This window comes from Chiroxiphia lanceolata, chromosome 4 (genome assembly GCF_009829145.1).
Source record: "Chiroxiphia lanceolata isolate bChiLan1 chromosome 4, bChiLan1.pri, whole genome shotgun sequence".
Lineage (NCBI taxonomy): Eukaryota > Metazoa > Chordata > Aves > Passeriformes > Pipridae > Chiroxiphia > Chiroxiphia lanceolata.
The window spans coordinates 52,326,790-52,340,731 of record NC_045640.1 but is presented as its reverse complement, the minus strand read 5'-3'; the positions used below and the strand labels follow the sequence as shown (position 1 = coordinate 52,340,731).

Genomic DNA, 13,942 nt, shown 5'->3' with positions numbered 1-13,942 from the left:
GAAGTATTGCCACACAATTATTTTCAGTGGAGTTCTGCCAAATTCCATCCAGGTAAGGAACTTGGCTTGTAACCTTTTTTGTTTGTTTTTTTTTAACCCTTGCTTCCAAACTCTCACCTGACTCTACTTTTACATTATTCTTCACTTACACATTCTACATGTAGTTCTGTATCATGACACAGGAACAAGCTTGAGATGTGTGATCCTTATCTGAAGCTAATCTTTATTATGGTTTTAGTTTGTTGATTTTAATTGCATTATAGTAATTTGAGGACCACATTCAGCCCTTCTGATCCAAAATCAGTGATTCAGTTTCATTTTGCATACTTATTTTGACTCACAAAACAGGTTGAGTCAAATACAAAAACATGTATTCGCATTACTTTTGTAATATAAAGTACCAGAAGAGGATACATAAAGCAGAATGCTGTAATATTCCAACCGAATTTGATTTTATTCTCTGCAGATTTGGTAAATGTAAACACTGAATCTGAACACCTAACTATATCATTTCACTGTATTTTGATGTAGGACTTCCTTTCATTTCAGCAGTATGGCTATGTTTGTTATAACATCAAATATGTGAGAGGTTTATTTTGTATTTATCCTTTTTTTTATAGTCCTTCCTTGACACAGAATCTTACCTTGAATTTGTTTGAGTGTAAATAGATGACTGTCTCCTTTTTCAGTATGGAGTATACATGCTTGCAGCAAAACACAGTCTTCTGATACCCAGATCCTGTCCAAGGTGGAAACAGTCGTGGCAGTGATGTTTTTCTGCATTGCATGTATCTCAGTTATTCTGCAAAACACTTATCACTTTGGTAATAATCCTAATAGTTAAGATCCACCAAGAATTAATGTTCCAAGTCCACTCAGCAAATTATCTGCAGTTCCTATATACAATACTTATAATCCTGGTTTTTATATCTAGGATAAGGGGTATGTATGCTTCATAAATAATATTAACAAGAACTGGAAGATTTAAAAACTTCTTTTTGCAGAGTTCTGGAACATTTTATAGTGGAAGATCGTATTATAGATGTGTGCAGCCTTGGTTTTCATGCTGAGTACCTTGCAGAATGTTGAAAAGTTGGTAGCTTGGCCTCCACGTATGATGGGGGGGAGAGAGGAGTGATGGTAGAGTGGTGAATAACAAGGAAAAGAGGAGATTTGCTTTGAGGCCATTAAGAAATTGGGGAGAGGATTGTTTTGGTTTTTTTTATTTCGCAAAAACTTTTGCTTTATTGCTTTTTCCCAACAAGGTTTTGTTTTCATCCAGATTTTCCAGTTGATTCCACCTGTGCCTCACATGGAAATATCTTTTCTTTTGAAAGCCCTGGAATTTAGGTTATTGACTGTTGAGTATTGCTGATTGCCTGCTGGGAAAGAAAGCAGTATTGATGATTAATGTAATAGAAGGCAATTGTTTCATCAAAGTCTGATTTTTTTATATAGGAAGAGTTCCATACAAAGATTATGATGTGCTATTTACAATACTTCAGAACATCGTAGCCTTTTATAGATGTAGAGCAAATCTTTCTTTTTAGCCATACAAAAAGAACCTGATAGTGTTATTAAATTTCAACTATAGAAGCACAAAGAACATGCTATGTGGCAGAGTGAGTGCATGAACAGAGTTCGTCACTGTGAATTAGTACCTCTGTCTGCTTTGTCCTTTTTATTCCCTATTTTGTTTTTAAGTAACTCAAGCAATTTATTTTCTGTATTTCAATTTCTCAAGTTGCATAATGGTAAGAGTAATTTACCTGTATATGGACTAGGCTTTGTAAAGTGCCCAGAACCTCCCTCTGGCTAAACTGAATGTATCTTCAGAATTTTATTTAGCAGCTCCAGCAGCTCTGCCTCAAACACTGAACTTCTTTACAAAGGTATTAGTGCCAGGTGGTTAATCCCTTCTGTTGTAGGTGTTTTCACTCTCCTAGCTCTGTTGCACTAAAAGCTGGCCCTCAAGCATCTCTCTAGATGAATTTGACAACACTGGAAGAATGACTTCACTCTGTTTAAAAACTTCATTTTGTATGATTACTGTTATGTTTGGGATTCGACGGCTTTGGTTTCATTTTTTTTTAATGTAACTCTTTGTTTTACAGATGAGGGCAGGAACGCAGTTGACCATGCAGGTGGTGCACATATTGTAGTAGACCATTTAAGGTCACTGTGCAGTAAAACAGATCCAGCCAGTGAGAAGCTCTTGACTGTCTTTTGTGGCATGCTGATGAACTATAGCAATGAGAATGGTAAACAACACCGAAAATTTGCTTTCTGTCTACCAGGAGAACAACCCCAACAAAAAAAAAGATAAAAAGTTAAAGTCATCTGTAGGTTTACATTGTGGATACTAACACTAAGCTGTTCTGAAAAGATGAAGGACCTCAGTTCACATATACAGTTTTCTGTTTCAGTAAAATTATGTTCCCCAAAAATACTAGATATATACAATTCCATATAGCTTATTGTATAAAGTTTTAAGATCAACATCTGGAATTTACTTCTTTTAAAAGCACTGCATGAAGATGTATCGTACACCTTAGGAAAAAAACAGATTACAGAAGTTAATTAGAAGGCTACATTCAGTCCTCTGTTTTTCATTTAGTATCAAATAGGACTAATTTGTTGCAGACATGCAGTGTTGTTAATGATTTGGGGGTATGTATGCCAAACAGTTAATAATTTTTCTCCCCGTGAAATGTAAATAAAACAACGTTATGTTCTTCTAAGTTAAATGGGGAATCATTTATGGGTATGGTCAACATTGTTCTGTGTCTACAAATTTTTATGTTCTCTATCCCATTAATTGGAGATGTTCAGGGGCTGGGGCAAAAACCAAGATAGTATCTTAAGTGAGAAACCCTTGACCACTGAGAGTAACAAAATAGCATTCTACATTAATTGTAGAAACTAGTACCTAGTTTGCTTCTGCACACAAGTATGTTAATATGCCAAAGCATATTTATAGTGTTCACACAGTTTCAAGCTTTCAAAATTTGAAGAAATTTGGGATAAGTGAGGAAGGCTAAATAGGGGCTGCTCTCTTGACTTGCAATGGCACAGATTGCAAATGTAGTTAGTAATCACTTTGTTCCTTCAGTCATGCCCATTTCATGAATTGCAGTGTTTTATCTTAGGAAGAAATATCTTCTTTATTAGCAACTCACCATTTCCGGAAAGATATAATTTGCTGTAACTTCCTGTTACTCACTTTCCAATCCTGTGTTCCTAAAACTCTTCTAGTTTTCAGAATGGTTTTACTGTGTACATTTTTAATCTGCTTTATCATCTCTTCTAGTATAATTTCCATGTGTGTTTTCTGTGCCATCTCTGTGGAGATCTCATCTCTTGGTGTAACTCATTCAGCTCCAAATACAACTGTTGTATGTGTCTCATCTCTTTCTCTTGTTCTTTTTTTTTTCTCCTCTTTTCTTTGTATTATCTAAGAATTCTTGTTTCCCGTACTTCTTCCATCTTATCTAAAGAGCAACTTTCCAGTTCCTTTATTTCATATAGTCTTCAGGAGCTCTTTTGCTTGATGTCTGCATGAGTGTCACATTTGTTACATTTCATAGTGTTAACTCCATGTTTTCTTTGTTAAAATATTTGGAAAAAAAAGGTATTCTCACCTCTAAGCTGCTGGAATCCTGTGTATTAATTAAGACTAATGAGCATACAGTATACTTGGTAGCTCAAGACAGACGAGTCCAAAAGCAATGTGTAGAGATACTGTTATCAGTTTTGCTTCAGTGACCAAGCTCCTGGCAGATCTTCCCTAGGAAAACTAATTATGAGATAAATCTCCCAAAAAAGCAGCTTCTGAACAGCTTAACTGTTATGAACACTGAATAAATGACTCATTCCATCTAGTTAGATAGCTTATTCTGATGCAATCAGTAAAGCAGTTGTGTAGTTCAGTGACAACTAGGAGGATTCACTAGCTGCTCTCCTCTCTGCTAAAGAACATCTTTCATCTCACACACTGACACAATATTCACAAGAGCTGCTGAAGCCAATGTCAGAAGTGATAAATGCAGGAGTATTCCCAGCTCTTGGATTTGGGTGCACACCACCACCCTGTTCTGCCGCCACATCAGGGAGGAGTGCTGGGGGCTTACCAAACCTTCACCCTACCCCACATACTTGGTGGTCTCCATGAGGAAGGGTTCCTTTTGGTGGGAACCCAGCTCATGTTTGGCCCAGCACCCATGGGTATGCTGTGTAAAATTTGCTCATTGACTTGGGCAACCATTGAATCGAACTCCAAATAATATGCCAAAACAATATTAAAAAAAAATTAAGAAAAAAGGAGAAAAAGGATTTAGAGGACTAAATTTTTAGAAGAAAATTCAGTGACCGTACCTGTAGCATGTGAATGGAGAAATGCATAGTTGACCTATCTTTCCAGTTTTGTTTTAAGAACCACAAGTTATGACCATAGTTATGAATGGATCAAAAATATCACATGTGGACCATCATAAATTTTCAGGACAGCAGTCAATGTCAGCCTGAGATAACCACTTAACTTCCATGCATTGCAGCATCATGGATAATATTCTGACTAAATGCAGTTCTTTGCTGACCTGTTAAACATCAAAACTGAGATTGCCCTGACAGTTAATTGTGGTCACAGATTAGTGAATATCATTTTCAGGATTTACTTACAAAGGTTTGGTCTCAGTTACTTATGAAGAAGATAAACACTGCATTGGTTTTGCTGAAGGATGAGCAGTATGGGATTTCAGCCTAGAATCACGTTCTTTGTAGTTATGGAAACCAATTGGACAAAAATAAAAGGAAAAATATTAGGTAAGGAGAAGGTGTTCCAGTCTTTGAAATAGCACTTCTACCTTCTTTTTTCATGTTTCTGTAATCTTTTCCAGCTTAGCATGCTATGTTACAAAATCACAGGTGGGGACTTTGAAGATTTCTTTACTGCTCTTAATGACTTGCACTATTTTAAGTTGCACTAGCTATCTAGACAAGGACCATTACAGCAGAGTTGGCTCTTAGTTGCATCTAATTATCTGTGAACACCCTAATATTTTCCAGTTATTAGCATTTTATGAGCAAAGAGTATATGAATTGTTTTATTTGATTCTAAACAGTTTGTCATTCCCAGTCAACCAATTACCTTTTTCCAATAGCTGCTACTTTATTAGTAGTAACTATCAACTACCTCTTTTTTTTTAACACGAGAGACTCATTCTTGAGTACTTTCAGGGATTTATTACACTGAGTTATATAAAAAAGGCAACTGAAGAGCATCTACAAGTAAGGTTTTCTTTTTCTAAACAGAACAAATTAATGGAGCATACTTGTATCTCATCCTGATTCTGGACACTCAGCTTGCAGTTGTAACTCCATTTATAACACTGTTATCTAAGCTTTAAAACTAAGATTTCTTTTACAAGGTTCTTGTGTCATCTGCTTGTGTTTAGGAATTATTTTTGCCTACTGTCTCTCAATTCTTTCTTTGCTTCCTTAGTATCTTATTAGTAACTACAGAGTTAAGAGGACAAACTCAGCTTTGGCATCTCTTGCAGTTCTTTCAAGCTGAAAAGAAAGTGTTGATATTTAATTGCATTGCTTGAAATCAGAGGGTTTTTTTCTTATGGAGAACATCCCTTTGCCTTCAGCTCAGGTTATCTTGACCCTCTTGTCATAATCGTATTTTACTACACAAATTCAATCAGACACAAATAGTTCATTCCTGCTTTCCATTATTAGTCTCTGTGTAGCTATGAATCTGCTTAAGAGCAAGAAGCAAAGCAGGCTTGGATAAAGAGGGAAAAACTAATAACTAATCTAATAAAACTAATAATCATATGCAAACACTCTTTTACTTGAGTTAGAAACATGAGTAGTTATTCTGCAGATCTCATAATCCTGAAAGCCAAGACTATTTGCAAGTTAATGGGATCAGTCTATAAGGTAACTAATTGTCTCTTGAGATCTCTAAAACAAACCATGAAAGCCTTTTTAAAGAAATACAGAAGTTATGCAAGAACTAGGCCAATTGGCTTATTAGGTAGTCAAATTGGAGATCGGAAGTTAGCTGGATACAGTATGCATGTGTGAAAGTATATATACATTTATATATATGGGCATATAGTAGATAAAAATAATTATGTTTATAGATTCCTTCATCATTTCATTCCATATTAAACTTCAGTCTGTCAAGGTTCTCTTTCCTTCAGTGCCTTTGTAAAAAGTGACATCCTGATGTTAAATCATACAACTGCCAACCCTTTCTTATTCTCACAAAACTCTTAGCAACTGGAATGAATGTTGGGGACTGATGTGCACTGTTGACCTTCTGCAGAAGTTATGTAAATACACAAGAAGTGGAAGGGAGATTTATGACACCATTATTGTGGTCTAAAAGCAATATTTCAATAATGCTTCCTCCTAAGATTTACCTTTGCTAATTTTCATGCTTGCCGTGGTTTTTGTTTCATTTACATCACAGCTAAAGACGTCTAGCATGCTTTCAACACTTAAATATATTTAAATGCAAAGTAACCTAAAGTATGTAAAAGCAGATAAAAAGTATGTTCCTTATGATAGTGAGATAATCAATACAATCACTTTTATGTTATGTGATGATTTAATATAGCTATGGGGATTGCAAGCAGGTTTCTCTAGGGTATGAAATCATGCCACCAATTTGTACAAATTCCTTCAGCATTATAATCACAGTTGCTTATGGGACACAAATGATGAGTTGTTTTCTGAAATTCTTTTCAAAATCATGAACTAGCCTAAATCAGAGTTTTAAACAAAAATGACCCCGATAAAGTTCTCAATTTGGGATATTCTCCCCAGATCTTACTCTTTGGAGCTTCCATGTGTGTCACCGAAGGACATGGAGCCATTGAAATTCAAGTTTTAGGTAGGTAATTCTTTGTGCTGGCGCATGTATTGATTGCCTTTTATATACCTGTATATGCATCTGTACAGCATCACTGTCAGTGCTTTTCACCCCAAAAGAACACAGAGGCATTTTACTAGTGCAACATGTGATAGCAGTGTAAAATGTGGCTTTGAGTCATAAATTCAGAAGAGGCATTCAGTTTTTCATGCTTCCTGCTCACTGTGCATAAAGTTCTGCTTAGGAAGCTGTTTCATCCTGAGATACGATGTTGCCTGGCTTCATGGCTTGCTTTAGTCCTGTGTCAGGCAACTGCTTGTAGGATGGATGCATGTGTCCCCTGAATTTGTTTCCTGCTCTAGTAGGGCATTAACACTTCCTGCAGTGAAAGGCCAAGATACGCAGTTAATCCAAGTTACCCAGTCTGAGGTCTTTCCTCGGACAGATACAGAACTGCTGGCAGTCTTTTCAGCTAAGGCTGAACCACTTAGATGCTTTTAATTTCTCTGAACTAAAAAGTGCTGTAGGTCTCAATACCACTGAGATGCCTAATGCTTTTCTCTTGAACTGCTTAATAGACTTTGCTAGAGAAAGAACCTCCTATTGGTGGTAACGACAGATGTAAATGTCAAGTCCAGAATTTGTATGGCAAGCCCAAGCTTAAGTATAAACATTGCAAATAGCTGCTGGCAGCCTTTTATTTTCAAAGATCTCACCTCCTATGCAGCTTTGTGACTCATGGGGTTGTCCTGTCTTCGTCAAAAGAGAAAATTTATCCCTCCGCTTACTGCTGTTAAGGCAATGGTTACCCTACTGACAATTCTTGTAATGCCATTCTTACCACTGGAGACAATTCCTGTACTCAGGTGTCATCCTTCTACTCCAGGGAAATGAGACTGGTATGGAGTCTGATATAATACCTGACTTTTGACCCAGTACAATTGTCCTTTCTTAGTATGTGGGGTTTTTTTCCTTTTTTTCTTACTTGGAAATTCTAGAGGCCCTTTAGTCAGTGCACTCCATGCTCTCTTGACCAACAGTATATCCTTCTGTTTGGCTCTAAAGATTCCTGTTTCCTTTCAAAGATGGATGTGGTTTCCATTTTTCCACTCATCTTCTCCTCCATGCTTTTTATATATTTTGTATTAAGAAAGAGACAGCAGAAAAAAAAAACCCTCCTCAAAATTGAGAGTTTATGCTTCTGATGTCAGAATGAAGCCCATAGAGATTGTCTCTCTGTCCATTACAGTTGGATAAAGTGATTTTTACAGTGACATAAAGGTATAGTCTAGTAACAAAGCAATTTCTTTCCACATAATGTTCTATGGCATTTGTGGTTTGTGTCTTTGTTCTCCCACTCTCCATGACTACCAGTTTTCCTTCAGAATTTTTAAGTGTCTGCAGGGGACAATCACAAAACAAGGACAAAACCAGATTATTTACCAGTAACTTGAGTTCTCCTACACAATAATTTTCTCCACAGAACCATCTCCCCCTGCTCCAATTTTCCTATTCAGAGACAGATTTTTGCAGTCAGTTTGGATTGAAGTAGGAGGGTGTAGTAGTGACTCACACATCTGCCAGAGGTAAAATGGCATTCAATGCATGCGCTAGTACAATTTGTACTTACCTGAAATTTGACAACTTCAACAGCTCTTTGGTGTCTGACATGGTGTTCTCATAAATTTCACTAAAGATCATGAATCTGTGGAAGAGATAATCCCTCTCCCCAAAAAAGGAAATTCAGTTACTGGTAAGTAATACAGTTTTATTAAAGATGTCAAGCCATAAGGATTCCTGCTCATCCCCACTAACCTGTAATAACCATGGCTTTTACTTACTTAGTGTACCAAATTGATAATTATTATAAAAGTCTTTTATGCTTAATAAAAATGAGCTAAATATTCTGGAATATTTTCATAATTTTTATTATATGAAAATTTCAAACACATTTGGCAGAATTTTGAGGGCAAAGAGCTTTTTGAGAGCGTGAGGTGGTACTAAATTTGCTAAACTTAAGGTGTAATATGTTTTTATCTCCCTGTAAAAATCTGCAATTTTTTATGGCTCTGATCCCACAGATATAAAACGTCCAACTGATTTCAGTTGCCTAGAATGAATTCCTTAAAAAGGAAAACAACAAAAAAAAAAACCCCAAACACAAAAAAAACCCCAGAATTCCCCTGTAGGGCTTGACCCAAAGCTAAATGAAGTAATACAATTCTCTTGACTTCACTGGGCTTTGGATCCTTGTCTTTTGGGTCTGTAACATTTAAACATAGTCAAAGTGCTTGGAAACAAAGGAAAAAAGATGCTTAGGAAAATTACTAAACAACATCTGGTGTGTTTATTTAAGTCTGCTTCATTCTATTCAACTGTAAACCAATGTTTTTCTTCTTTGCTATGTTATAGGTAAAATGTGTAAGAGAAAATATCGTTATAAATAATCCTTCAAAACAATCACGTTTCTGCCTAACCATCAAAGCATCTTTCTATTTGCAGACATCTAGGAGCAATAACTTTCTTACTTGTAAATACTATAAACTTTCATCCTATGCAAGAAATTATCAGAATGGCTTCTAAGGACTTTTCTTAAACCTTCCATTTTTTGTCTTTATTAAACTTTCTTTTTTCTCAAGCTCCTCATAATCTACATTGTGACTTCTGTGTTTATGAAACTTTTCGTGTTTATTTCAGTGCCAGTTTATATTCATCCTAATTTTAATTTTCCGGGTTTGCTCTTTAATAATAAAAGAGTATATAGAAAAAGCTCTCAGATAAATAACTATTTCACTGACCTAGTTTAGGTTGATTTCAGCCGGCTCGTCTCAGTGAGCCCAGAATCAAACCCGACATGTATTAAGAACCTGATAACCACAAAATTGTCAGTAGCTGCATAACTCATTATACCCTATGACCAGATCAGGAAGGAATATTTCTGGGAATACATCCCATTGCCAGGGACAAGGAGAATTATGAGTCCATATCTCAACTCTGGACCTGATAGTGTAGCAGAGCAGAGGAGACAGACATTTAAATGCTGCTTAGCCTAGAAGTTGCTTTGTGTGAAAAATGCTTTTTTGGTTAAAGGAATGGTACTACGAACAGAAATGCTAACTCACTGTTGTACTTTCTTTTTATGTAGATACGTTGCAGTCACAGCTTATCAATATGGGTGTTATTCCTACGTTAGTGAAATTGTTGGGTATTCATTGCCAAAATGCAGCTCTGACAGAAATGTGCCTTGTTGCATTTGGCAATTTAGCAGAACTCGGTAAGTCCATGATATTAATCTCAAATTCACATTCAGTTACGTTAAGTCTTAGTTAAAGACTAACAAAAGCTTTGCACTGATGCTTGTTCCATTCCTTTTGGTACACTCTATAATAATAGACAAGCAGTTTCTGCTTATTTTCCATAGAATCTATAATTGTCTTTTTTTTTCGCCTTCAGTAATTGAAATTTATTTGAGTGCTTAATAGAATCTTACGTTTTCTGTTAATGTTCTTCAGTGCAACTAAACACGTTTTAAATCATCCAAACAGTATTTCCATAGCACTGCTACTTACTGTGAATTGTTTATTAATAATATAAATATTGTATCCTGGTGTAGGTCCACAAAGTTTTATCAGGATTAACTTTGACTCATGAAAATCTCTCAATGAAACTGAGACAGGCACAGTTCATTAATCTGCCTATACAATATTCTTTTAGGTAAAGAGTTTTAACATGTTCTAGTCTAAATGCTTCCATGTATAAATCATGAATAGATGTTATCTTTAGCAATTTTAGTTACAACTTCATTTAAATTGAAGTTTGTAGCCCTGCTTTGATCCAGTGTCTTTGCAGCTGGATTAGTTTTCATTGGAATTCGATCAAGTGTAAATCAACAGGTTGTTACAGCCTATGTTTTATTATCACTTATGTTTTACATTGCTATTCTTTTGCTAACCTATTCAATGAAATTTTAGTCTTATGAGTTTTTTTGCACTGCAGTAGAATAATATAGCAGTTATGATATCATCCTGTTTTTCTGAGAACATTCAGCAGTTCAAAATATGAAAAATATATCTCTGAGTTTGTAGTGTTTGGTGGCCTGAGTTCACAGATTCCAAGGCCAGAAAGAACATCATATCTAGTGGTCTGATCGTACACATGATACCTTCACTTACAGTAGACAACTCCTCTTTAACAACTCAACAACAGAAAGAGCCATCAAAGTAGCGCTAAAGAAGTTAATAGATGACAGGTCTTCAAGATGGGCACTGGTGTACTGTGTCTGCACAACAGAAAGTATAATAAGAGTCATACTCTGAAAATTCTAGTGCTTAGATGCAACTAAAACCATAAGGATATAAAATACAAGAAATGGTAGCCTCATGGAGAACTACATTGCCTTTCCCTCTTTGGAAAGATCCAGCTCTGTCCTGTTGAGTAACAAGAACCATGGGAAAGAAGCTTAACAGTAGCTGCTTCCTTTCCTGTTATGTGATGAAAAGGTCCTCATTCTTTAAAATTGGCACAAAATTAATTTAGTTTGTAATACTTTAATCTCCCTTAAGCAATAGTTTAGTCAGTCACATTGAAACTGTATTATTTTATTTTTACCTTGTAACTTCAGGGAATTTTTTGGTGGAGTTATCATTTTGCACCCCTTAAGAGACAACTGCATTGGAAAGCATTATATGACTCTTATTCTCTGCCAAAGCAGGGCACAAACCAATAAAGAGAGTGATGAATCTCCTTTTAAAAATACTGGAAAAATCAAAAATCCACTTAGAATATGCTGTGCAACTGTGCATAGTGAGAGAAAACAATAATGGAATGTGCACAAAAGAGTCTAGGTCTTCAGTTCATGCTTTTCCCAAGTCCTTGGTGTCAGTTCTAGATTAAAATAATCCCTAACCATCCATCAGAGCAATAGCAAAGGTGCTGGAAGATTTTCTAACTACAGATGGCCCTCAGGAGGTGGCAACTGGAGAATGCAGAACACCAGCCCTACCACCTGCATCCCTTGTAATACTGCCAGGGAGGAGGAATATGATACAGGCAGTGGAATAAGAGATGCTTTTGTTGAATGTACAGTTGAAGATCTGCTGGCTAATCTGCTGGTAGGAAGCCCACCCATCTGTAAAAGCTGCTTTATGCTCTCTGTGCAGGGTGAGATGGCCCAGCAACAGCCACACACAGATTTCAAAAGAAATGTCAACATTGTGAAACCATGTAAATATTAAAGCATTGAGTGCAAATCTTCATCTCTCCCATAGACAATGTGCTATATAACCTGCTCTTCTTCCTGTTAAGATGAGGGAAATCAAAGACTTAATATATATTTTTGTACTGTTACTGTTTCTATAGCTACCTTTACATTTTGTTGGGCAAAACCAGCCCCAACAGCCTTGATCATATATTTATATAGTTTTTACAGCCTTAGTCATAATAAATTCAGGTCAGCACATTTATCTGAAAGTGTGAGACATGTATCTTTTCATTTTGTGACAAGCACAAGTCTATTGTTCTTGTCTGTCAAGAGCACTATTAGTCATCTTACTGTGAATAAAGAGTCATCTTACCAGTGGTAACAAAGAGAAAATAAATAGTCCTACCTTTTGATGTGATTTGTTTACTTCATACTGAATTTTTCCTTTTGCTTCACAGAGTCAAGTAAGGAGCAGTTTGCCTACACAAACATTGCTGAAGAGCTTGTGAAACTGTTCAAGAAGCAAATAGAGCATGATAAAAAAGAGATGATTTTTGAAGTTTTGGCTCCCCTGGCAGAAAATGGTGAGAATTTTTTCTTGCACTATCTTTTACTCATTCCCTTATGTGTATTTTGGTGTATTGGTATCTCTTTCAGGGACTAAATGCAGAGTAACTGGCTGCTTTGTTCAGAAGCCACTATGACTGACCCTTGTGATGGTAGTTTCATGCACGGTGAATAGGTCTTCATTTTTTTGTCGAGCGTATGACAGGAGCTAACAAATTGTTGATGCTAATTCCATCTGTGATTCACTCTATGATTATGTTATATTTTATTTCCCTGTGCCCTCAGTGGGAATATCAAAAACTGCTTTTTAGAGGGCTTTACAACATTTGTCTGCAAAAGCTGGCTCAAGCATGAATAGACCATTGCAGCACCAGGACATCATTTCATGGAATCGCAGAGCCACTAGCAGTTCCATTTCCTATGGACATTATTTTTGCTAGGGACGTGTTAATTGCAGAGCTAAGAGATGGACACTCCATTTAATGTTTGTTAAGAGATCATAGGAATTTAATTTGGGTGTTTGGTGGCATATACTGTGGTAGCCCCAGGTGGCCCCTGGGAATTTCATTCACTGCTCAAGCCAGAACAGGAAGTGACGTACACCTGATGACTCCTCTGGGATGTTCTTCCCAAAGGAACAAAGGGTGGTACAAAGGTAGTTTGTACAATCTGTCATCTACCCTTAGTGGAAATGGAGCTGGACTGCAGTTGGAAACAGTTCTAAGTATGGAAGACATCACCGTATTTGATGGCTCTATAACTTTGTTTTAACCATCTCAGCATTAAAGCTTGTTTAATTTGAATAAATTATTAGATAGAATTGCAAACTCTAAAGATTTAGGTTTCATTCTACTCTGTGTACATACACACTCTGTGTGTGTCTGTCTTACATTGTATAAATTAAGATAAGCTTTAATTTAAAAAGTTATTTTGACTTTTAAGTGGTATGGGAAATAAATTCCTTTTTTCAGTTCTAAAGCTGCACATTTTTTCCAAAATATATTAATTTATTATATAATAACTAGCCAGTTGCTCTGAGTTATTCCATTCTCAGGGACTGACATGGAATAGGGTTGAACGTTTTGTGTATTTGACGTATTTCAGTTCAAATGCTTAATTTTTCTTAGACTATGTTTTTTAGTTCCAGTTAGATTTGAGAAGTTCACTGCTGCTGACGATAACTCAGGTTCCTGCATGTACGAGGTAGTCAGCTGAACATTTCCACTGTGAATTCAAGGCATACTTCAATGAGTTCACTGTGCTGGTACTATTTAGGTGCTTTTGATTGC

General features: G+C 36.2%; 1 protein-coding gene across 3 annotated transcripts in view; it reads left to right on the top strand.

Moving 5' to 3' along the window:
- RAP1GDS1 (Rap1 GTPase-GDP dissociation stimulator 1) overlaps window positions 1-13,942 on the top strand; it is a 95,757-nt gene that overhangs the window by 67,765 nt on the left and 14,050 nt on the right. For 2 of the 3 annotated variants that reach the window (XM_032685318.1, XM_032685320.1), the window contains 3 exons: window positions 2,115-2,261; window positions 10,032-10,160; window positions 12,545-12,670. In XM_032685318.1, coding sequence (XP_032541209.1) covers window positions 2,115-2,261; window positions 10,032-10,160; window positions 12,545-12,670 — 402 coding nt within the window. The remainder of the gene's footprint in view (window positions 1-2,114; window positions 2,262-10,031; window positions 10,161-12,544; window positions 12,671-13,942) is intronic. The other variant, XM_032685319.1, reaches the window with a different exon arrangement.